Raw genomic sequence first — 24,419 nt, 5'->3', positions numbered from 1 at the left:
ATTTCATTCCGGTTTCATGTAAACACAGAACGAATTTCGTTCCGAGATGAAATCGCAACTCATGAAACCGCACACGGACTCCACAGTTTGAATTCAAATCGAAAAAACGTAATAGCATTAACTGTTTAGCCCATTGGAGCAGCTCTATGGTCAAATTACTCGTTAAAATTGCAGATACGGCAATTAATGGGCACAAAAACATGTTTGCGCGAAACATGCGCCATCTTGTTTTCATCTCGCGCGAAACATGCGCCGCCTTGTTTTCATCTCGCGCGAAAACCGCGCACGTGAAAATGCCTTTGGTTGAACCGATCGACTCTGTCATGTAAATGCAGAACGAACTTCATTCCGGAACGAGTTTCGTTCCGGAATGAAAGTCATTCCGGAATCATGTAAACAGGCCCTATCACAAGGCGCCCGTGCCCATTTCTTTTTTTTTTCAATTAAAAACCGGAGAGTAGCGTGCAAAGCATGATATTTTAATGATATTTTAAAAGACTTTATTTCAATAAAAATTCCTCTCAAGTTACTTTTTGGTTTAATATACAATCTTCGTTCACTGTCCAAAATCCACGCGCGCAAATTGGTTAAAATAGATCACGTGATTTTGCTTTACCTGTCGTCAGCAAACTCCGAAAGTGCAGTATTGAGTATTGATAATAATGCACAAAAATCACGCATTATTGAAAATGTCTTCAGCTTCAAGGCTTGCAGAAGTGAAAGAAAAATATATTCCTCAAATTATCAACGATCCAATACCAAACACTATCGAAGAGGATAACAATTTGAAACGCTTTCATGTTAAAAGGTAAACTGCAGCTCAATTAATACATTTTTGTGTGCGATTGACTTGTTCGTTGCTTAATTGTGAAAGCCATCTACTAAGGACTTGCTTTGAACAAGCTTCTCGTTGACTGTATTTATGAACGACCACAGCTGATAAACGATTTTATGGACCATTTTAAGCTTTATTTCTGTATGGCTTATAATTTTATTTGTGATTTTTATATTTTTGATCTTATCCCGTGTAATTGTGTACTACTTCACTTCTCATTTTTAAACATTATTGTTTGAAGTTCGTTAAGTCGATGATCGCTTGCAGTGTACTTAGGGCCTGTTTACATGATTCCGGAATGACTTTCATTCCGGAACGAGTTCATTCCATCCCCATACATTTCTTTGTATCTGTTTACATGATACCGAGACGAAAGTCAAGTCATTCCGGAATGAGTTCATTCCGGTTTTCATTCCGGAATGAAAGTTTCGTTCTGGAATGACAACACAGAACGAATTTCGTTCCGAGATGAAATCGCAACTCATGAAACCGCATACTGTTTACCCAAAGAAGCAGCTCTATGGTCAAATTACTCGTTAAAATGGCAGATGCGGCCATCACTGGGCACAAAAACATGTTTGCGCGAAACATGCGCCACCTTGTTTTGATCTCGCGCGAAAATCGCACACGTGAAAATGCTTTTGGCTGAGCCAGTTGACTCTGTCATATAAATGCAGAACGAACTTCATTCCGGAACGAGTTTCGTTCCGGAATGAAAGTCATTCCGGAATCATGTAAACAGGCCCTAAGATTGTATATTAAAAGGGTAAGAGTCTGACCGTTCGTGTTTAGTCTCCAAATGCACGCACGCGCTGGCCGCAAAATGAACGAGAAATTTTCAATACTGCACTCGGCTACGCCTCTTGCAGTGGATAACGGCTTGGTTATCCTTCCTTTCTTTTGATTGTCTTTATCGAAATTTTGTAAATGAAAAAGTTTTTCCTATTGCTATTGAATAAAACCCATGTGCTAACACAGAGCTAACATACCATGTCTTATAGACACTGAAAGCCGAAGAAAGGTTGCCATAGTTACATGATGTACTCCGACAAAAAGACACTACCTGCTGTGTAAACCAACAGTGACCAATGCCACAGGCGGCCCAAGCTCAAGCTGCGAATCATGATCAGCCAAGATATTTTTGGAAACTTTAATTTAAGTTGGAATACTTAAAAATTCTGTGCCTTAATTACCTTACTTCACCTGTTTATTTATTTGTTTGCGCTTACTTTGCTACTTATCGGAGGCAATTTTAGTGAGTTATCGGTCTTACCCGAGAATCGCTTCGAATCAGTAAAGCAATCGCACCGACAGCAAGCTGACAGCAAGAAGCACACTGTTGAAGGTAATGCATTTTTTATCGCCCCTGATATGCACAGCTTGAGCTTGGGTTATTAGCTCTAGAAGTGCTTGTAAAAAGGACCTATTTTGCTCCAAATTGTGATCGAACACAAACGTCTTCTGTTCGGTAAACTAATATTTTTATTCACCTTTATCATGTCCGCGATTATATTTTGACTTCTTCCGACAGCATACATTATATTATAATTTTGATTATTCCGTGAAAGTTGAGTTTGAACGTATATGGAAGGCGATTAATTGAGTTGTTGCAAAACGAGTTAATGTCGGAGTTCCGATCCTAACCTCGTCCTATATAAACGAACAAAGACAAAAAAAAATTAGTTTGTTCATCCGGGTTACAGTAAACGATGACCATAAGAACACAAAGGGAAGACCAAATAAATGACAAAAAATTATATGACAAACGATATTGTAATATAACCTCCGTTTTATTTAAAGGAGGGACATTGGTCTTTAAGTTAGAGAAAGTTTAAGAATAGACAAGGTCGATTACGCTGTACCGTAATAATTTCTCTATTAAACGCCCCCGGCGTGTATTTCAAACTTGGCCTGGTGGACCTGGCGTTGACTCCTGATGTTAATTCGAGCCTGAAGTTTATTAAACAAGGGTTTCATACATTATTTTGGACAGACTTGACATATTTCCATTGCAACTATGCATTTTAGCCCTCAAATAAATTCTTGAGGGGGTTGTTTACAATTCTTCCTTGGAAGCCCGGCGTTTATTTGAGAAAATACAGTGTTTTAACCGTTCCTTCAAAAAGAAGGTCGATAAGCGCGATAGCAGCAGCTAATATTCGAAGAGTTTCTGTGTTTCACATGAATCGTGTGAACAGCTGTGTATTATCAGGGAAAATATCGGGGTTCGTAAACTCTAAGAGCTTTGTTGAAGTTTGCGAGGGTTGAATGCCAGCCAAAGCTGTATAAACAGAATCTTAGTTGTGTTGTACCGTGTTTTATTGTGAGTTTCGCTCCCGGGGGGGGGGGGGGAGGGGTACTCCATATAGTGGCCTATACGGGGAGGCTCCGCCCGAAAGGGGTACCTTTTTCAGGCTTCAGGTATATAAAAGGGTAGGGATTTTACAAGTTTTGGTATACGAAAGGGTATGGAAATCCGTCATTTAGGTTTTTTTAAGGGCCTTGATTAGAATACTTCAGACGCACGAACAGACGCACTTTATGGCTGTATAATTTTAATTTATAAAGCGCTACTTGAAAATGACAAGAAAACGTCCTGTTCTAAGTCTATGCCAAGTCTTTTAGGTACATGAAAGGGGTACCTTTTTTCAGTAAGTTATACGAAAGGGGTACAATTTCTGTGAAAATGGTATATAAAAGGGTAAGGGGTAAGAGCTTGGGGCGGAGCCTCCCCGTATAAAACTTTTTTGAGTGCCCCCCCCCGGGGATTCGCTGTTGTATAGAAAGATATGAAATCCAGGTATTACGTATACTGAACACTCACTTTAATCATGAAATAATAAAGCTCAAGACAAATAAGCATGTTATATGCGGACAGAATCTTCAGCCAGTCACTCGATCTTAGCCACAAAATCAATAATGGCGCTTTACAAAGGTTTTAAAACGTAAACTAACGCACCCATGTAGCTAGTATTTTTAATATTATTTTTCCCGTTGATAGCAAGAATTTGAAGAGGTTTTTTTAGCCATAAGGAGTAAGCAGCCATCACGTTAGACGCGGTTTCAGATAATCTTTTTTTAGGTATTTGGCTATATCGTTTTAATCTATTAACCTATCGTGTGGTCCACAAGTGTCTAATAAAAAGTCAGAGAGAGCCTTTTACTATAAAATATATGATAAATTCACTGAGCTTTCTGTTCTTCACAAACTGATAAACATGTCAAGGCCCTTTTGTTAATTTACATTATTGTTTTGAAGTTGACGGCTAAGAACCAGGGTACTAATTAAGATGTCTATACAACACACGTTACAAGCCTTTTAAATTTGCTTCATATTAGTAAAACTTTCGTTTAGAAACGTTTTGTTGCCTGTCCCGCTTAGGTTGCTAAGCTCCTGAATCAAACGTTATGATTTATTGTCTACGAATCAAACAGTTTCAGTAGGTAATATATGTTCATTATGGCATAATTAATTTAAAGTTCAGCGATTTTACTAATGCCGCTTTGAGCTAGCATTTGCACATGTAATCAGGGCAGTAACCCTTCCCACAATTCACCACGCACCAATTGTCCACGGCAGTGTTTCCTTCCCAGGGCCCTATCGCCTTGCATCCACCAGGATTTGGAGCGTTCGTGGGGAGAGGCTCAGTCACAACTGGTACTGTGGGGGAAGGGGCTTCTGTTGGTGGGTCCGTGACCACAGTGCCATCTTTGGCGGTGATCCTTATATCAGCGCAGTTGACGAAAGTCTCTTGCTTCTCTCCATGTCCCACTCCACAGCCGTCTGCATCACACCCCCAGTTATTCCCCACTGTCCACCACCATTGCATCACGCAGTGATCACATGTCAGGCCGCCAGGGAGCTTCAACTTGATCTTAAAGACATCATTCGCGGATGAAGTCAATCGCCACTTTGAATCACCATTGGCTTGTTTCAGAACATAGTTCAGTTTCTCCTGTGTGATGGGAGCCGTTCCAATTCGACCCACACTGAACACAAAGAATCCCTGGTGATTGGAAGTAATATCGACCAGGACCTCGATCTCTTGCCCCTCTGTGTAGGTCTTGGTGATGATATTGTTGGCGTATTTCCCTGGGTAAATGTGCGCTTGGTTCTTCTCGTGGTACGCGTCTCCGCACACCCCACACTTCCCGTGGTTGACTTCCCACTGCACGTTAAATCCTCCACAGTTCAGCTCGTTGTCGTTGTAATGTGGCGGGTTGGAAAATCCGAATCGCCACGCGGCGTTACGACTCGCAGGGTCAATGAGCCGTCCATGACCCAGCACAAACGCGACCAGGGCAAAACCGACCACGATTCTAAGCTCCGTCTTGTGTTGCGCCATGATGATCGTTAAACCTTTCAAGGCGACAAATAACTGCAACTGCGCTTATTGAAAGCGATCAAACACTTTTTATAACCTTATCTTTCCTAAGATCGTAACATCAACTCTCCCTATTGAAAGTTATATATTTTGTTTATTTTTTTGTGTGAGAATTTAATGGTTCTATCAAGACAATAACTTCAGTTGATGATGTTGATAATTCTCTTCGCCTGTTTACTTGGTAATGTGTTGACATTGTAAGGAGAAAATAGAAAATGATCACATGCATAAAAACTTAATAGCGGCAAATGTTCATTTGCTTTCGCTGAAGAAATCAAATGCAGCTGAACTACCTCAGCCGTTCTGTAACCATGGGGACTGGAGATTTTTTTTATTCATTTCTCCCGCCACCTGCTGCAAAACTGTTACCGACTATTGGATTTTCGTACAAAAGATACATTATTCTAACTGATTCGTAATTTTGCAGCTGCAGTATCACAAAACAACTAAATTCTACAAAGCCTATTGAAGTTCTTTCTTTTCTCTGTATAATAACCTGGTCGGAAAAGTGTCAGAGATTCGATATAACTTCAGCCCAGGACAGACAAGAATCTACCAAGGTAATTCTCTGCCCAGATAAACGGTCGATCAAAAACAAACAGTTAATGTTTACTCCAAAATGGCTAGAAGGACCATGAGAGTAACTTCCTAAAGGACTTCAGCATTTTTTTCTGTAGCAGGCCGATTATGACGGTCATGACGCATGCCGGCATGTTTCATTTTCGTGAGCTTGTTTTTTTTTGTTTTTTTTTTTTGACCGGCTCGGCACACCCCACCAAGGGGGTGGGGGGAACTTACCTAAGAGTCTTTTTTGAATTTATCAGGACCACGAAGGTCTAAATTTCACTAGAGAAGGTTAAAAAAAGAAAACCTCACCAGGTCCGTAATAAAGAGGTGTGTGTCTGTCTCGAAGTGGAAAGACAATGCACTTTATTTACAGTAGTCGCCATGCTGTCTGCCAGAGGACAAACATGGGCAAGAAGACAATTCTCGGAAAATCAGCTCGTCTCAATAGTCAGCTATATGTGACAAAATCATTTAGAGCGCCAGATTATTAAATATTGATTTCTTTATTCTATATCCTAACAAAAGCTCCGAAATTATTTCAAACTCAAAATAAGCACGATAAATGTATCAGGAATACTAAGAAACCAGTTGAAATTGTCGTACCTCGTCAGAAGTCACGTTGACTTCGCAATTTGCATTATAACGTGAAAACTATTGCTGGTAACATGGCAGCTACCGTGAATAAAGCTTCTCTTCAAGCAAAATCCATCATGCCTTGTACTCTATACCTTTGTTTTCCATGAAACGTACAGTCTGCCTAGAACGCGCCTTTGAGATCCCTTTTAATTGTTTGACTTTAGACAGATATCACCTTTTTGTCTAAAAAATCAAATAAAGGTGGCGTTTGAATAGAATTGTATCAAAACTTTGTAAAGACGGCCTTGGAAAGATTTTCGATAAAGATAAACGATAAACGATAAGGCGACCCTTGCAAACATCATGACGATTGCTAACACCACAGTTACATAATCACCTCAGGGAACAATGGATCGTCTGGAACGGCTCAGCCGTTCTTCCCGCCTTGCTTGGCCGGGAATTGGAACGGCTTTGTTTCAGACGCCGAACTAACAATGAAATTTGTTTCGGATTTTGTCTAGCTATAGATCGTTGTAAGTAAGTGTTATCGTGCGTTAAACATTTTACTTGCATTTGCGCTGAGCCTACTGAAAATTGCTATGAAAAGATAACGATGAGTTACAAACTACTCAACACTGAAGGTTTAAAACAGCTTCTCTTTTTATTTGTTGTTGTACTTAAAGTATAAAATCTGAACCTTTAACTGATACGATAAACCACTTTTTAATCTCTAACAAGCGAATGCCTTTTTTTTCAAGTAAAAATGTAAGATATTAGTACTAATATAAAGTTAAAAAAAGTATTTAAAAACTCAACACTGTTATAGTGTGCACGCAGACCCTTTACTCCCAACCCTTCCCCCACAACCATGGAATTTAGAAATGGCAATAATATACTTTTCCCTCCCACATCCCAATAAAAATCAGATCAGTACCCTGATGTATTTTTATTATCATGGGCTTAAAAAACAAGAGAAAACCTGAAGGAACTGCAGGGATTTTAGTAAATATCTTAGTTCAATGCTGTGATTTTTTTTACCTGTCTCTTAAACGTACTACACCGTAGGGAGAATATTGATGTTCATCTATAACTATTGATTCAACTCTCTATTCTAACGTCATATCTTTTTTTTTCTCTTATTTTCATGAGGTTTTTTTCTTTTTTGTTTATTTTTTCTTCTTCCTTTTTTCCACCCAAATTCTCATCTCATCATCTTTCCCTCTCCCTTTTTTTTCCTCTGGCTGCCTCTGGCTATTTGGGCAAACGGAATCTTTACGTAGTGTGTGGTTCCGTCCCCTGCTAACCATAACACTGAAGATGCAGGAGACGGGGCCTACGGTTCCTTTCCGGACTAGAATATCTAACGTCATGGGCAGCATATTCCTCTATTAACCCTATTCAGACCGGGCTTTTTTTGGTCTTTTCGGACTGGGGGGGGGGGGGGCGGATTCCGTCCCCCCTCCGTAACTTCCAGAATATTTAAGCAATCACAATGAATACAGGATTGTGTATGTCCAAAATCTATCTTTTGGTATATGTCAGTGGGATGATGACGTCACATCACGTGACAATTACATCATAATGTCAAAACAGCCGCCATCTTGGATCCGCCATCTTGGCTTTCGAAATTTTTTCAAAACGTCAGAAAACCGCCCAAAATACTGGAAATACTAAAACAATAAAATTTAAAGTAAAAGGTGAAAAATGTTTAATTATTTTTATTTATAGAAAGATCTGTAATGTTGCCTGGTGACGTCTTCAAAAAATTCCTACAAATATCCATATTTAGATAATGAAGTTTGGCAGCGTTTGGTTGAATATTAAAAAAGTTATAAGCGTTCAAGTCGGCGCGGGCACTTTCCGCCCCCCCCCCGGTCTGGATAGGGTTAAGACCTTGAGTGTTGGTCCGGTCTGGGACTCGAACCCGAGACCTCCCGCACGGAAGTCCGGCGCTCTACCAACTGAGCTAATTTTTGCATAAACATTGTTTTCATTTCTCTGGGGACGATGGTTCGCCATTGTAAATCCCAAGATAAATTGAAAACAATGCTTATGCAAAAACTTTCGGGGGTAAACAAGGTGTATTATAGGAACGGTGAAAACAGCGAATTGACTGAAATATCAATTTTAATACCTAATGTAACATAAATAAAATACAAAAATACTCCATGATAGCAGGCTTGCATCATATCATAAAGAGTTCGTCATATGTTAAAATCTCTTCATAAAATTATTTAAGAATTATTAAATAGCAAATCATTAAAATAAATATAATCAAAAATAATTCAATTTGATAACAATGTCATTTTCGATAGTGGCTTCTTAACAACACAAAATTTCATGAAAAAGTGTCCAAAATAAGTAAAATTTGGACACTCACTTTATAATCATAATAATCAGATGGTAACTACTTTTTTACAAATTGACAAATCATCGCACCTATGACACGTGAACCATTACACCCTATAATCCGTCCTTTCCTCTTGAAATTCGGAAGAGAGCGAGAGGAAGAGATAAAAAAAAAAACATGGACCTTTCTCGTCTCCATAGCCCCTTTTGCTTCTCTTAGCCGGTGAGGCCTTGGCACGAGAAACAAAGGGCTCTGGGGACAAGGGAATTCCAGTCCTACGGCGCTTTCCATTCAACCAAAAATTCCGGGAAATCCGGGTTGGAAAGTGTATTGAACAGAAATATCCCGGAATAAAATTCCAGAATTTTAGGACAACCTCGCGAGGACCAGCCACGATCTAACGGTCGCGAAATTCGGAGAGAGACTGGAACGAAAAATCAAATACATTATCTTTACTGCCTTACCGTATAACCCCCCCCCCCCCCCCCCTCCCACCTCCAGCTTTTAACAAACAGTTTGGGAATCGACGAGGAGTTCAACTCTAGCAAAGTCTCTCGTAAGATTTTAATACTACTGGACCAATAGTGTAGCAGTTGCTATCGTTTTGGGACTAGGGCATTGTTATTGTTGTTTGTTCTATTGTTCTCTCAAGGCTAGTGAGCCTTTCATGTGAGATCTTGCGAGACCTGCTATCAGACCCTGTTAAGTTCAATCTGTACATTATGGCACCATTTTTTTTTTTTTCCTTAAAAAAAAACCACAAAAAACCAAAAAAAAAACCCAAACCAAAAACCAACTATTTACCATATAATAGTGCTAATAATGTGACACATTATTATATTATGTGTTTTCTGTAATGAAGAAGAGGAATCCCTAGAGCATTTATTGTACTTTTGTAAGTCATCAACATTTTTTTGAAAAGAGCTCTTATCTTGGCTCGCAGATGAAGTCAATATTTTGCTTAATGTCTCTCATTTAGACATTTTTTTTTGGAAAATTTGACCTTGACAAAGATTTTCTTTTAGTTAATCATATTATTTTGCTTGCTAAATACTTTATCTATAAATGCAAACTTTCCAAGAACTGTCCATCACGTATAGTTTTCAAAGCTAAGTTAAAAGCAACCTATAAATTGGAATTATATATAGCAAACAAGAATGGAATTCTAATTAATCATTACAAAAAGTGGGATCATCTTCTCTTTTGGCTTTCTTGATGTTGATATTAACAATAGTTAAGTAAGCCTAAGTTGATGCTTTTGTTTTTGACTTTTTGACCTTAGTTAACAATTTTTCTTTGTTTTTTAATGCAGTTTTCTTTTCTTTTTTGTCTTATTTTTGCACATAATTTATAACAAATATTTATATACTGTATCTTTTAGTAGTGTAGCTATATTTTGTAAGTAGAGTGGCATTTGTATCAGTATTGTAAGCCGAGCAAGAATATGTAATGTATTGTAATTAGGGTACCTGTATTAGTTCTTGTTTTTTTGTTGTTGTCTTTTTTGTTTTTTGTTTTGTAAGCTTTGTGTAAAAATATCAATAAAAATTAAAAAAAAAAAAAAAAAGTTCGATCTGTACAGCTCAATTTTTAATGAGACAAGAAGCTCGCAAGCGTAGATCCCCGTCTTTACTTGTCTACTGCGTCAGTTTTCTTTTCCATCGCAGATTCTAGCAATTCTATCATTTCTTTGTTTTCAAACACCTCTGCGTTTTGCCGCGGAGTAAAGCCATAAAGATCACGCACGTTCAAGTCAACACCACAATCTATCAGAAACGTCACCGTGTTCATATTATTTCGACAAACAGCCTAAAAACAAAGAGGAAACATGTCACAAAAACAGTGGCGGCAAAAGTTAAGGAGAAAATGATGTTTACTGCACCCTACCCCTAAAGCGGTTTTCACTTGAATAGTAATTCGGGTTTGCTTTGGTTTTGCTTTACTTTGCTAAGTGATTGGCTTACGAAACCCGCACCACTTTCTCAACCAATCAAAAGTACAGTCAACTCTCTGCTAACGGAGACCAAGTGTTGGTCCCGTCCCTGCCGTTCTTTTTCAGTCATTTTCCTGTAACTTAACTCCTTATAAGAAGGACACATCTCCAAGACGAATAGCTTGATCCGGTCCCGACGGTGTCCGTTTTAGAGAGAGTTCATTGTAAAACCAAACCCAATTGTGACTCGCTCGCGCTCGTTTTTTCGCGCTTAGTGCCGGCTACTTGAATTTGCTTTGAGTTTTGATTGGTTCAATAGGTTGTCATTGTCCGTTGTGTTTGGCCAGAATGATTACTTTGGTTTTAGTTTTACGACACTCGATCGAAAATCGCTCTATTGAGATATTCGCATTTGGCAGCGGTATTTGTGCAGGATGGCGCAGTGGTGAGAGCACTCGCTTTCCACCAATGAGGCCATGGTCGAATTCCTGAGCCAAAGTCATATGCCGTTTGTTTTTTCTGTTGGTTCTCGTCCTTGCTTCGAGGGTTTTTCAACGTGTTCTCCAATTTTCCTCCCTCTACAAAAACCAAAACAACTAAATTCTAAATTTTACCCAAATTCGAGGGGTTTACGTTTGTCAGTCGAAAGACTGTTTTGTGCTACCCTTCGTTTAACAAAGCCGATTTATTAATACTCTCTCTCCCGATTAAAACCAGTGCACTTACCACGTGAAGAGCCGTTCTCCTGTCGTAATCACCGACATTGAAGTCCACTCCTGCCAAGTGCCAGGCCCGCAATATATCAACCTTATCATCAGCGGCAAGGGAGCACATTTTAAGGGCTATATCCACAGTGGTGGGCCCTAAATGAGCTCCAAACTCCCTGAGGAGCAAAATAGCCTCCTCGTTAGCACTACGAATGGCATCGTGTAACGGGGTTTGCCCGTGATTATCAATAACGTGCGGTGAAGCGCCTTTCCCAAGGAGATGGCGAATGACTTGCAGTTGACCTTCCAGGCATGCTACATGAAGTGGAGTGCGGCCATCATGATTCGTGGCTATATTTAACATGCCGCCCTGTCAAGGAGAAAAAAAATCAAGAAAACAAAAACAAATTAACAACTGCTACCAAAACAGTCTACAACCAACAAACGAATTGAACCTCTTTGCAAGGTGCAGACGAACCCAAGGATTCTTGATAATATTATAGTTGTTTAAGAAATACAAATATTTTGCTTGTTTCCGTAGTGCAAAAGAAACTTGTCGAGTAAAAGTTTAGGAAAATAGGAAATGCCGTACAGGTAGCATTTCCGCAGCAGTCTCGAGTTTTCCTAAACTTTCAAGAGAGTCTTTTAATTTATCATAAAGTAGAAGCACGGAGAGAGCGTTTGCTTTTTTCAGTAACCTTTTAGAAAAGTTTTCTTCTCTTTTCTGTGCTTCTATAGCGCAGCTTTCAGATAATTAGAGAGCGCGTTGCGCGTCGAACGTTTTGAAATCCATTGAAGTCCCTTCCTTTCGCTACACTTCAGATTTTCGCACTCGAGTTGTCAAGGGGCCACATTTTACACAACCCTACAGTGTCAAAATGTGTGGGTGTTAAAATGTTGATGCGAAAGGTAAAAAGTCACCTGTTGGCATAGCTCTTCCATGGCATCAATGTCGCCTCTACTTGCAGCGTGACACATCAAAACCGGAAATAACGCTTGCTTGATGAACCTCACTTCCTGCCATGGAAAAATGCGTGACACGTGAAAACAGTGTGTTAACCATAGGTCACAAGCACGACTACAATTGTTTCAAAGTGATCAACACAATCAATTTCTCCACACAATCAAATAGGTCACTACACAGCAAAATATTGTGTTTAATTACTCTTACCTCCGTTGACCCAACTTTGAAATGTGAAGCTACCGCATCAATCAGTTCATTGTCACGCAAAGAGAATTGATGCATTTCGTCATCTTTGTACAATGTTAACTCGCCACGTAGGTTTGTTTTCATCATCTGAAATATTGCAATGAACAGTTCATGTCCTGATATTAAAAAAGACAGTACTAGTAACATTGTGAATGGCATGAGTAAAGGGGCAACTAGCCTGCATAGCTAGCGGTATTGTTGGCTTCTAAAGTGCGCACAAGCAAGCAGGTAAGCCACGACAAGGAGCGGCCCAGCCGCAAGAGGCTTAATACCACCAGCTACGCAGGCTAAGGGGCAACTGGAAAACTCAAATGGACTTCCAAGTCAACCGAGAGTGCGCTAGCAAACTTTAACTGTTGAGGATTGAACAAGCACGTTTGCAAGGGGGTGGGCATGGACGCTCTCGCACTTTTTGTTGAGAAAAAGATTGCAGTGGACAAAATAGTCAAGAAAATGTATGTCTCTTTTAACACACTTCTAAGTCTGAAGATTGAATGACTTCACATTTGGGTCGTCACGCAACGCTTCTCCCTCGCGGGCGCGTTACGTGATAATGAGTGTGACGCTCTTGGCGACGAGGTAACGTGTCGACCACGGTCAAACGACAGAAATATGCAAAAAATAGGAAAAGTACTGCAAAGATAAGGTTTTAATTTTCACAGTTCAAAGTTCGATACATAACCGGTATCCTAAGATTTTACTAAGTGTTTTGAAGCTTTACTAAAAAAGTTCTACATGTTTTAAACTGATAGCGATATGCGGACTTGTTGGCGCCATTTTGTCAAAGCACTTTGGTTCGGATGCGGAACATTTCAAAAGTAAAAACACTTGTTTGTCTGAGAAAATGGGATTATGCTTACACTCAGCAACTATTTTATCTATCCTTGCTCATACTAACACTTCAATATGAACAAAAAACGCCGAAACGGAAAGAAAAGCTGCCTAAGACATTTGACCGCGGTGAAGGTGACGTGTTGTATTTCGAAGTATTTGAAATAGTTCATAAGCCGTTTTACCTCTTTCTTTTCTTCAAGTGTGAGCTCGTCATGTCCCAGTACATAGGAAAGCTTGGTGAGTGCCGCCTCCACAGTCATATCATTGCCTGATATCACGCCAGCTTCCACCAAAACCTGATAAGAACGTAAATGCAGCTTCAGGTGTCAAACAATACAGCAAGGCTCGTACTGTGTCAAGGTTTTTATAAGGTCTCGAAGTGCGGATACTTTGGTAAGGTCTTGGACTCTTGGTATCATTTGTGCACTCCAAGAAAAAAAAATGGCAACAAAGCCTTTACAATACCAAATATCATAAACATAAAAGGAAATTAAAGTTCAACTCTCCCTCCCCTCCCCCCTCCCATCAAAGGGCATACACTGCTTCCCATCCTCCACGCCACAAGTATGTAACAGTCTAACAAAAATTCATGACCAAAAAAAAATGACAATTTCCAGTTACCTCCAATCTCGATTATCTAGTTTCTGGGTGAAGATGGTTGACACCATAATATGGTAATTCAGGAATGGTAAAAAAAAAACTTTGGGCGACATTTAGACTTATTGGGAAATTACTGTTGTGGAAATTAACCATCCCGTTTGTCAAGGACGCTGAGATTAATGTCCCATTTGATCTACACGAATTAAATTTAAAGCGATTTTTTTTTTAAATCAGAAATCACATGATGGTCTTAAATCATTAGAAAACCAAGTAAAAAAGTAGCAATTCTCGTACCCTTCCTGTAGCATAGGAGTCGACTACATGACCATACAGACACTGAGTGCAGTTCACAATGATCACTCCACGCTTGGCAGCAGCTCGTATCTCCTCCAGCAGTTCTTCTCGTGAATCAGGACCATTCCCAGCGCCATAGGTTTCAAGCACTACTCCTTCTATAGGGGGCTCCAGGAAAGCATGCACCTGATAGGGCGGGGAGGGAAGGGTGAAAATTATGTATTTTGATACACTAGCAATGCAATTCTAAGAGAATCTCATCCCATGTTGAGATCCAAGTGTCGACCGTTAGGGTTAGGGTTAGGGTGAAGTGTGGTCAGGGAAAGGTAATGATTTTGTGAAACTTCTGGCTGCAAGGCTAGTTCTAACTTAAAAGTCTGTGGATTAAACTTTAGTATGTGGCCATTCAAATGAAAGCTAGTGAACTGTACTTTCATGTGGTCCTGTTTACTATGCTGTGCAAGGTAGTTCTAACTTTTAAGTCTGCGGTGATCACCCTAGTTTTGACATCTTAAAAGGTGACGTTGGTACTTGCAGTCCTCGCGGAACGAGAACTTCTTGAGCGAAACGAGACGCGACTCAAGAGAAACGAGACGCGCCTCGCGGACAGTGGTAACTAACATTTGAGCAGTACTGTATTGGGCAGTACTTTCATGTGATTGTTTATAGTACAGGCTATTGTTTAAGACTACGGACCTAGCCCTAGTGTGTGACCATGTAGTACTGTCTCTCTTTAATTTTACTCGGTGATACTGAGTTTAAGGTGGCCCGCGGCTATTCCGGGAGCGAAGGTGCTATTTTTTAAATCGAATTTTGGGCATGGAAACCTTAACCGATTTCTCTGATTTTTGGTAGTCGAAAAAACAAATGTTTAAATTTAATAAAGCTTTGAAATTTGGAAAAAAAAAACAGTGAACACGAAAATAAGCACTTAAATAACTATTTTTAATAAAACGCGAAATTTTTAAACGCGAAGATAATTTTTCTTATTGCTGTCAATACGTTCAAATAAATTGGAGTTTATCGGCTGGGTAGAATTGCTGCACAGTTGACTGTAGTTGTAGCTAAAAAATTATCTTTTTTTTTCCTGTAAGCTTGTATGTTTTGATTGCATTGATTATTTGAAAGCTTAATACAGCTAAAAAATGCTAAAAACTAAAAGATCGGAAACTTAGCAAAAGTTATAAAAAAAAAAAGAGAAGGTGCGTAAGTGCAAAAAATATTTTTTTCGAATACAAAAAAATACGATTTTTTTTTTTATTTTTAATAGAAAAAGAGTTTTGACTCCGTGGCTACCTCTCGTCTTCCCGCTAACCTCCAGTAATATAACCTCATTTAACGAAAAACGGGCGTTCATTTCCAGGTGCTAAATATCTTGAGAGTGCGGATGTTTGAATATTTACTTTAGTTGAGGGTTTCCAAGCGCTCGGGAGGGGTAGCTATCTGGGATGGGAGCGGGCGTGCTATATGTTATTTTCATACTAAAAAAAGAAAAACGGTCATATGAAAAGATGATATACGTAAACACTTTTCGGGTGATCGTAATAATTAGGAGGTATTGAGCTTAAATGACAGAAGTGATCTAAATAATTACTGCTAGCTGGCGAAAAATAATTAAAATTTTTATGCGAAAAATAAACAGTCAACTGCGCAATTTCTCACCGTTTATTGATTGCTCACTGAAACAAGCTTACTTGAAGTAATTGACCTTAATTAGAAAAAAATCTATCGCGTTTGAAATATTCGCATATTTCGAAAAAAGGAATTTTTTCTCGCGATTTTATTTGGGCTTTAAAATGTAAAATTATAAAATTTAAATTTTTATTACACTACAAAAATAAAACGGACGGTTATCCCCAAAATCATTTAAAATACACCTCCTCCCGAATAGCCGCGGGCCACCTAAATAACATGTTTACCGGTAAATTAAACTCAGTGACACTCTTAGGAGATGAATGGTTGTATATAAAGTACTCACTGCTTCAGCTGTAATGCCTGGAAAAATTCTCAAGACTCCTATTCTTGAACTCATCTTGGTATGCACTTTGAATTTAGTAGCTTGGTTTTCATAGAACAGCTCCTCCCATTCAACTACAAAGAGAAGGAAATTAAATGAAACAATTATTTGCAAGTGTCATACACTGTAGTCATGTATTTTAGCATGAATTATTTAACTAGAAAATAATCATCTAAAGGAGATCATTTGCTTTAGTTGATAAATGGTAGGAAAACAGTGAAAAAAGGAAACTAAATGATGGGAAATCGCTGTAATTTTAGGTTAAATTCATTGGACGTGGCTACTGAAAGGACCTGGGACAAGACAGGGCCTGGGGCTAAATTTGTGTCTCCCATAGAGAAACAAAAGCGAAAAGTAATAAGAGACTAATTAATACAGACCATTATTTTTCTTTAGGATTTAGGGATGGCTAACAATAGTGACCATCATTTTTTTGTTTTTTTGTTTTTTGCAACACAACTTTAGAACAACTTTGGAAGGCCTCAATAGTGGGGCTGGAAATGGATTATAATAAGGCTCATGCTGACTTCCATTTGTTGTGAGTGGTTTGGTAGCCTAGTAATGGTTTACATAATTTTATTACCGGTCTTTGGAGAAAGAAGTCCAGAAATGAGCCGGTAACGCGTTGTTTTTAGGGGCGATCGTGTTTCACTCCTAGAGAGGGCATTGTTAAAGTATTTAAAGTGTATGTCTTGCTCAAAAACACAACACAATAACCCTGGGAAGACTTAAATCTTCTCTCTTCTAAGTGAGATCAGTGGATCAGCAGGGGTTTCATTAAGGGTCAGGCCAGGGGGAAGGAGAGGGGAAAAGGAAAGAAAAAAGGGAGGGGGGGGGAGAGGGGGGGGAGGGAAAAGGGGGGGAAGGAAAAGGGAGGGTTGGAAAGAAAGGGTGACAGACTTATGTGCCTACTGGCGTGAAGAGACTTGATGACGATGATGATGACAGGGCAAATTGACCGGCTGTGCCGGAAAAGGGCAGGACTTTGCCCAGCTGTTTTCAACATCTGAACTGACTTCAGTTTACCGAATAGGGTAGGGCCTTGCTGAGACTTTGCCCTGGTGACAAAACCTGATTCCCACCTGCTCCAAACCTTAAGTGCAATGTGACTCACTGACCATTAGGACACCACACGCCCTACAGCAGTTCACTCATTTCAATCCATATACCTTCAATTCCTGCTTCTACTGTAGCCAATGGAGGACAATTCGGAGAATCAAAGGCACCAAATCTACGTGCATCTACCTTCAAGGCACGATTCCCACGATAAAGTTTTCCATGGAAGAATAATGTCACCTTTTGGGAAATCCATAAAAAACAAATATAAATATTATAGGTTCCAGAATGCATTAATTAGTTCATACACAACTTGAAGGAAATAATTATGAACGCACCAGTAATTATGAGCGCACCAGTAGTCTGACTCTTGCCCTCCGGTCCACCTTGTGTCACAGTGTTGGATCACTAAGGTGGGGAAATGACTTTTCTCCCCCTCCTTTCGTGCTGCGGTCCCAGGGCGCAGCGTCCCTCGGTGGTGTGTACCTCAGTCTGGGATGAGCGTGCATCCGGCGGTGAATCAGTTCACTAATAAACATAATTATATAATTTTTTCAACATACTTTAAAATTAATTTACCTCTGGAATAACATGATGACCTGCAATCATTATAGCCCCTAGTAGGTTTTGTCTTCCATCATTCAAATGATCACTTAGAGCATACTGTGAGAAAAACAAAAATAAGAACTTAACAATTTCTAATATTATGACCATAAGGAATAATTTACTAAAAAGCCTAAGGTGAGGTAAATGTATGTAAGTTGTTAACCAACACCATAATTATTTTTATGAAAAATTTATTTTGCTAATTTCTGAATATTGTAAATCAAACCACTGAAATAATAGCCAGGAAAAAAGTGTGGAATTTCTGTTGCTGAAAACAATGTCAAAAAGATGAAAAAAGTGGTTTTAATTTTTATGTCTCTAAATGCTGGATTACTGTTATATATATACTGTTATATTACTGGATATTGTCTTAAAGTTTGTTAACAAGTTAATAAGTTATTGCTAAGCCTTTAATCTTAAGAAATTAAGAATTCTTTGACTTGCCTGTGAACCAGTAAAAATGACTGATTTCCCAAGGTTCTCAAACATAAATGAGAGCGCAGATGCAAGATAAGCCATAGTATCTGTGCCGTGAAGAATAACAAAACCATGATAATTCTCATAGTATTCCTTGATCTGCAAAGCAATGTTGGACCAATCTTGAATGTCCTGATCCTTTGAATGGACAACCACGTCACTTTCCTTCATCTCAAGAACGTCAACAAAGATACGTTTTCCATATTTGCTTACACTGAGTGAAATAAAAAATCTCCATATTAATATCCATTTACTACCGGTACATGTTTGGAAGAAATTTATATAGCTTATGTAAAGTAAATACACCTTAAATTAATATGTTGAAAAATTTATAACACGGACAGATATTAAATTGCCTGTCATAACATGTTACAGTGTATACCTGCCAACTTTTTCTGGGTCAAAGGCATGAGATTTTTATCCTGAGAGTGCCTGAATTTCCGAAGACGATCCATGACCATGTCTGAGGTTTTCCGAAATATACCAAAGACATAACAAACATATCCTGATCCCAATGCAATGCTGTTCTTGTCAAAACTCTGAGATTTTGGGGGGAGGGGGAGGATGGAGTTTTCGTTTCTCACATTGGTTTGAGTTCACATATTTTTGAAAAGTTTGTCATTTATGGTTGTAATAACTCACATTTTTCGGCTAGGCGTGAGAAATTGGTTTGTTAGCGTGAGTTGACATGAGATCAAAGTTTTTAACTTGCAGGCGTGAGACCCATGCCTAAGGCGTGAGAATTGGCAGGTACTGTATAACATGTAACGAGGGTTGCACATTAGGATTAATAGTCTTGTGACTGACAAACCTGTGGTCCTCAAATTCCCAATTAAATTGGAATTTAGAACTGTTGGTTTTTGTTTTTTTTTTCGGAGGGAGGAAAACCGGAGAACCCGTAGAAAACCTTTGGAGTAAGGAAGAGAACCACCAACAAACTTAACCCACTTATGATGCTGGATCCAGGAATTAAACTAGGGCCACATTGGTGAGAAGCGAGTGCTCTCACCACTGTACGAAATGGGGGAGCACTGATAGCACATGTGCTATCAGTGCTCCCCCATTTCTTAACAAATTACACATCATCAATTGAAAAATGGCCTAGCTGTCAGTTGGTGACCAGCAGTGGCAGGTAAGTCAGGGCTCCCATTATCCAGACCTTGAAATAAGGGGGGAGGGGGTGTTCTCAAAAATTATTTTCCTTGGCCCTTTAGGCCTCAGTTTGGCCTAAAAACAAGGTGGGGATCTTGCCCCCCCCCCCCCCCCCCCACCCTAGATCAGCCATTGACCAGCCAGTGAGTTGATAAAACTTTACTTACGGCATAACTATTGTGTCTGATCCAATCCCTTCCTCTGGAATATCATCCAGGACATTAGTTTGGATGTAGTCTACATACTCAACATCATGCATCATTGGAAGTTTCTTGAGTTCCTTTAACACATTTTTCTTATCAAGATGGAATCCTGCCAACAAAACAAATACATGGTTGTGTGGTAGATAGATACGGAGTTGTAGCTGGGGTCATAATCAGAATTGTATGAGCACTTACAATCTATTGAAATTGAAAATCAGAGTCGTAAGCAAAGTCATAAGCTTGATGGAGTCGGAGTTCAGAAAAAAATGGTATATTTCCATGTTCTTCTGATCTGCTTACAAATCTGTCACTTATGATCCAGTGAAAACTATGTGTACAGCCTGTGACAAAAATCTTGGGAAGTTTTGCCCTTTTGTTCTTCCCCTCCCCTCTCCTATTCAACGTTGAGCGAAAAGCCACCTTACGCATACAAGATTATAAAGTGAGGGACCAGCATTGATAGGGGGAACAGGGGGATCATCCTACAGCAGTACAGGAATGGGGATTGCTAATTTGGATTGAAACTCTCTCTAATCGGGCATGTTTACAACCTTCTTAACTCTTTTTGTCTGGGGTTGTATACTGTTGAAGTTGCAAGCAGAAGCGGAAGGACAAACCAATCACAGCCCTATTTTTCACCCCTCAGACTACAGTTAACTCTCGCCTTGCGGACACCCTGCTATTGCGGACATACGCTCTTAGGGACAAATTCTAGATCCCTGGTGAAAGACGTTTGACTGGAAATGGCTCCCACTATTACGGATTATTGCTGTTCTAAACGGACACTAAACGACGCCCTGAATGTGTCCGCTATAACCAGAGTTTACTTTATCTAGTTTTCTACTGGATCAATTGGAACTCTGCTTATGTTTCAGTTGGTTTTATTTTCTCTATATCATAAGGTTTATCTTTTTTGTCTGACTCTTGGCTCTGTCACTAGTAAATAGCAGCATTAAGATTTAAGGTTGTAGCATTAAATTTTTGTTGGGTATGTGCCGCTGGCCTCTCAGAACCCCTACCCCATTATATCTTATTCTATGGCCAATTGACCCCATCTTAGTCACTTTTGGGTAATTTAATTTACGACCCCAACTTAGTCACTTTCTAGGAGCTGTTTGTCAAATATGAAAACAGAATAAATACGGTAACATTTTTTTCGGCTGAAATTTCAGTTCATAAAACACAGACTGAGATAATTTTAGTGCTCTCAAAGTCCCGGAAAAGTGTGACCCCACTGGGCCCCTTGAAAAATGCTTAAAATGGCGACCCTTATGTAGTCCAGTTTTCTAAGCTACATGCCTCAGATTAAGACCTTTTTTGGTTTATTTTTACTTTTATTTTTACCCCCCCCCCCCCTCCCCCTAACCTACTTCTACATCCTGTCCTGAACAAGGTCAGGGTTTGTTGGCCTCAGTGGCACTACCACACCCAAATGCTTTTTTCGCCCCCTTTCCCCCCTGGAAAAAGCAACAGCTGGTCACGCAATTTTTGTTTACATTTTTTACTACCTTCAAGATCTTCAGGATCCACCTTCCATCCAAGAGCTCCACCAGTATACAGCAACAGCACTTTACTGTTCACTACACTCTCGTGCGTTATAGGGTCTTCCACTGGGACTGTTCCATGTCGGCTTTTGGAAGGACTCGGCGAACCGCCATCGATAGACGACGAACTCATAGACCGCGACCGAAAGAAACTTCTCGACAGTTGTGCGTGAAAAGACCTTTTTATCGCATCGACTTTATCAGAAACGTCTGAACTGGATGATGCTTGCATGGTTTGTTTTTCCGAAACAGCTGGGCCGGAAAGATGTTTTCTCGAAAATGTTTTGGAATCTACCGATCCGCGATCTTCCTTGCCATGCGCGCCACCTGTTGCAGAGGCAAAGACGTCACTGTCGCCATGTTCAACGAGGGTTTCTAGGCTTTTCCTGGGACTCGTCGCTGATTTATTTCCAGGGTCGCTCATAACGTTTTAAACAGCACAGGAGACTGCTAAGAAACTCTTATTTTCTCCGGAAGTCGCCATCTTTGGTCTGTGCAACCGAGCCGAAACTGAGGACCGTTGAAAGACTGGTAAATTAACACTGTACGAGGGGAGTCTGGGGAAGGAAGATTTTTCGCCTCCAAACATTCTCGTCCCCATTTACGTCCCCATAGCCCTTTCGTTTCTCTTAGCCGGCTCAGAGAAACGAAAGGGCTATGGGGACGAGAATAGCCTCCAAAATGCAGGGCTGTATCTAGAAAAAAAATTGTGACTTTGGCAAAGTCCATGACATGGTTAAAATTCTCTTCCTAGATATAAGGTAGGTATGTAAATAACTAAGGCAAGTGCCTCCGTTTATATTAAAGTGGCTTCGTATACGGCCCTGAAATGTCTAGGATTTTGTTTTTGAGGATCGACTAGTTCTGTAAACGATCTTTAAAGTATAAAGACAATTTTGCATTTGTCACAAATAGTTACGAAAGCTATATATCAAGCAGTTCTGAGTTGTACATGTGTGTCCCAATTCCAAGTTCTTCCACCTGTATAGCCTACAGTAGGTCGTACCCCGAGCGTGGTCGTCGGGGTGAGAGAAGTGTTGTTGAACTGTTGTTGGCGACTGACGTTTCGACAACCTGAGTGGAAGTAATCTTCAGAGTCAAGTGAAAAGTTGTTGTCAGTCGATGAGGTTATAAGTCTGGTCCGTTGAAGTTGAATGGTCAGTTAAGCCGCGATTTTATTGGCTGTAAGACTTGTGTAAAGTTTGTCATCAATAATTGGTCAGTTTCGATTAGGCTCTTACCGATAGTGCTCGTAAAAAGAGCATAAAATGCTTAAAGCAGTGCTTGTTTTTTTTGCCAAAAAGTGCTAAAATAATGTTAATTTCCATTTTTTAAACATAAAAGGAAAATACTAAACTTTTAAATACTAAACTTTTTCGGGAGCACCTGTAAACTAGCCAGCTAGTGTGACTCCACGAAAAAAGTATGTATGTATGTAGATGAAAATATTACATTTTTCAGATTTTCAGTTACATTTTTCATTTTCTGCCTTGGCTGGCTGACTTCCATTGTTCCTCGATGACAACGTGGATGACGTCGTCTTTGGAACGGGTGTGACGTCGGACTAGGTTTATAGAAGGCAACCGCTGACCTATCAAACCTATTCCCCAGGCCTCCTCGGCTTCTTTGACTAAAATGAGGGCCAAATGCATCTGGGAGGCTTTGGACGCCATGCATAAATAAAGTCAGATTGTGCTTTTTAACATAAAATTATACAAATAATTAGTAGAAAATCCAAAATAATGCTAGCAGTGCTTTTTATAAAAAAATGTTAAAGAAAATGCTCGCAAAGCCAAATAATGCCAAAAAGTGATCCGTCTATTGTTAGTCTAATTAAGTCGTTCTGTTCCGTATATTCTTAGTCAAATTAGGTCGTTCCATTTACTATATATATAGCCTACGTAGCAAGTGTTCGCACATTTGGAGAGTTGTTTTCTCTCGATTTAAACGTTATAACTTAATTCAACTAAATAAAGTTTTTAAAAGAAAATTTTTTATTAGCACTAAATGCACAAATCACGAACTTCGTTGTTATAATAACTACCCTTAAAAAAGTGTAATTATCAAAATAAATAAGATAATTTTACAAAATCTGGTTTTATTTGAGCTTTTAGGAAATTTATATTCTATTAGGGATAGTGCGCATAGTATGCGCACTTCTTCATTTGAATGAAAATATTAATTTTCTTTCCGTGATACCTCAACTTTCTTGAATAGGGAATTTCTGCTAAGAAAACTCCCATATCATTTTACGTGGCGTTTCTACTAACTATAAGCAGCTTCAGACTTTCTAGATCTTCGTCTAAGAATAATTTTTTACACGCAATGCATGAGCAAATGCAATATTTAACTATGAACCTATATTACTTGAAAATACTTATTATTTATAAGTTTGTTTCCTTAAAGTTGGCAAGCATCTCTTTTAGTTCCAAACCAACGTCGAAAATATTTGATTTCACGTGGTCAATATCTTTGTCATCGAGACCGAGTACAAACTCTGTTGAAGCCAGTTCTAAAGCTAACTGTCTAGTAGCAGGAGATTTGAATTGCTCTTCGTCGTTACTACACGATGTTACATTTGAAGTAAATGGTATTTTTTCGGAACTGTTTGTATTTGGCAGGTTTCCATATTTTGAATGCCCTCCGACGTTTTCCGACGTGTTAATCTCTGGACATGATATCTTGTTGTTACTGCATGTACACGTACAATGAATGTAAGAGTCAGATTTACTGACATTTTTCCAGTGTACGCCACCCCGAAAGCTTCGAAATTCCTGGACAAGAGAGATTGATTCGGATTCCTGGTCGCTGGTCAATCTTTGACCTTTGGCAATCTGCAATGTTCGAGACACTGCAATGATCTTTTGTCCAGATCTTTTCCAATGTGTTCTTGAGTATTCCTCTCTTCGCTTTACAACTTTCGATTTAACTTTGGAAGGGAACGATTTTAAGAACTCTTTTGTTTTTGCTGAAAAATAAGTGTACATAAAGCTAGCCAAGGAATCTTCCCAGGCATTCTCCCGTTGGACTTTGTAAAAGTCGACCAAAATTACTATAGATATATTTACCAAAA

The 24,419-nt window shown here is 39.3% G+C and overlaps 3 protein-coding genes across 3 annotated transcripts in view; 1 reads left to right on the top strand and 2 right to left on the bottom strand.

The window, feature by feature from the left end:
* LOC144635950 (uncharacterized) overlaps positions 1-15,025 on the top strand; it is a 36,479-nt gene extending 21,454 nt beyond the window's left edge. Inside the window, exon 2 of the transcript XR_013567439.1 lies at positions 15,013-15,025. The gene's annotated coding sequence lies outside the window, so the exon portion shown is untranslated. The remainder of the gene's footprint in view (positions 1-15,012) is intronic.
* On the bottom strand, positions 4,345-5,181 carry LOC144636882 (uncharacterized). The gene has a single exon (XM_078496085.1). The coding sequence runs from the start codon at positions 5,179-5,181 to the stop codon at positions 4,345-4,347; it is 837 nt and encodes a 278-aa protein (XP_078352211.1).
* Positions 9,533-21,927, bottom strand: LOC144635896 (60 kDa lysophospholipase-like). Its single transcript, XM_078495008.1, has 12 exons — positions 21,311-21,927; positions 19,767-19,911; positions 18,415-18,661; positions 17,944-18,027; positions 17,478-17,604; positions 16,270-16,382; positions 14,292-14,477; positions 13,580-13,693; positions 12,525-12,650; positions 12,275-12,370; positions 11,373-11,723; positions 9,533-10,522 (listed from the first exon to the last, which is right to left on the bottom strand). Exons 1-12 carry the CDS (start codon positions 21,768-21,770, stop codon positions 10,343-10,345), a joined length of 2,229 nt encoding a protein of 742 aa, XP_078351134.1. The 5' UTR covers positions 21,771-21,927; the 3' UTR covers positions 9,533-10,342.
* Positions 21,928-24,419: the final 2,492 nt, after the last annotated feature.

Source organism: Oculina patagonica, chromosome 13 (assembly GCF_052425735.1).
Source record: "Oculina patagonica isolate OP01 chromosome 13, crgOcupat, whole genome shotgun sequence".
NCBI lineage: Eukaryota > Metazoa > Cnidaria > Anthozoa > Scleractinia > Oculinidae > Oculina > Oculina patagonica.
Note: the sequence above shows the minus strand (reverse complement) of the source record. Positions and strands in the feature narration are given on the sequence as shown.

Coding starts and splice junctions, on each gene's coding strand:
- LOC144636882 (XM_078496085.1), bottom strand. CDS start 5,181: ATGGCGCAACACAAGACGGAGCTTAGAATCGTGGTCGGTTTTGCCCTG.
- LOC144635896 (XM_078495008.1), bottom strand. CDS start 21,770: ATGAGCGACCCTGGAAATAAATCAGCGACGAGTCCCAGGAAAAGCCTA. Junction 19,912..21,310: donor GGATCCTGAAGATCTTGAAG/GTAGTAAAAAAT, acceptor TTTTGTTGGCAG/GATTCCATCTTGATAAGAAA. Junction 11,724..12,274: donor TGGAAGAGCTATGCCAACAG/GTGACTTTTTAC, acceptor TCTCCTTGACAG/GGCGGCATGTTAAATATAGC.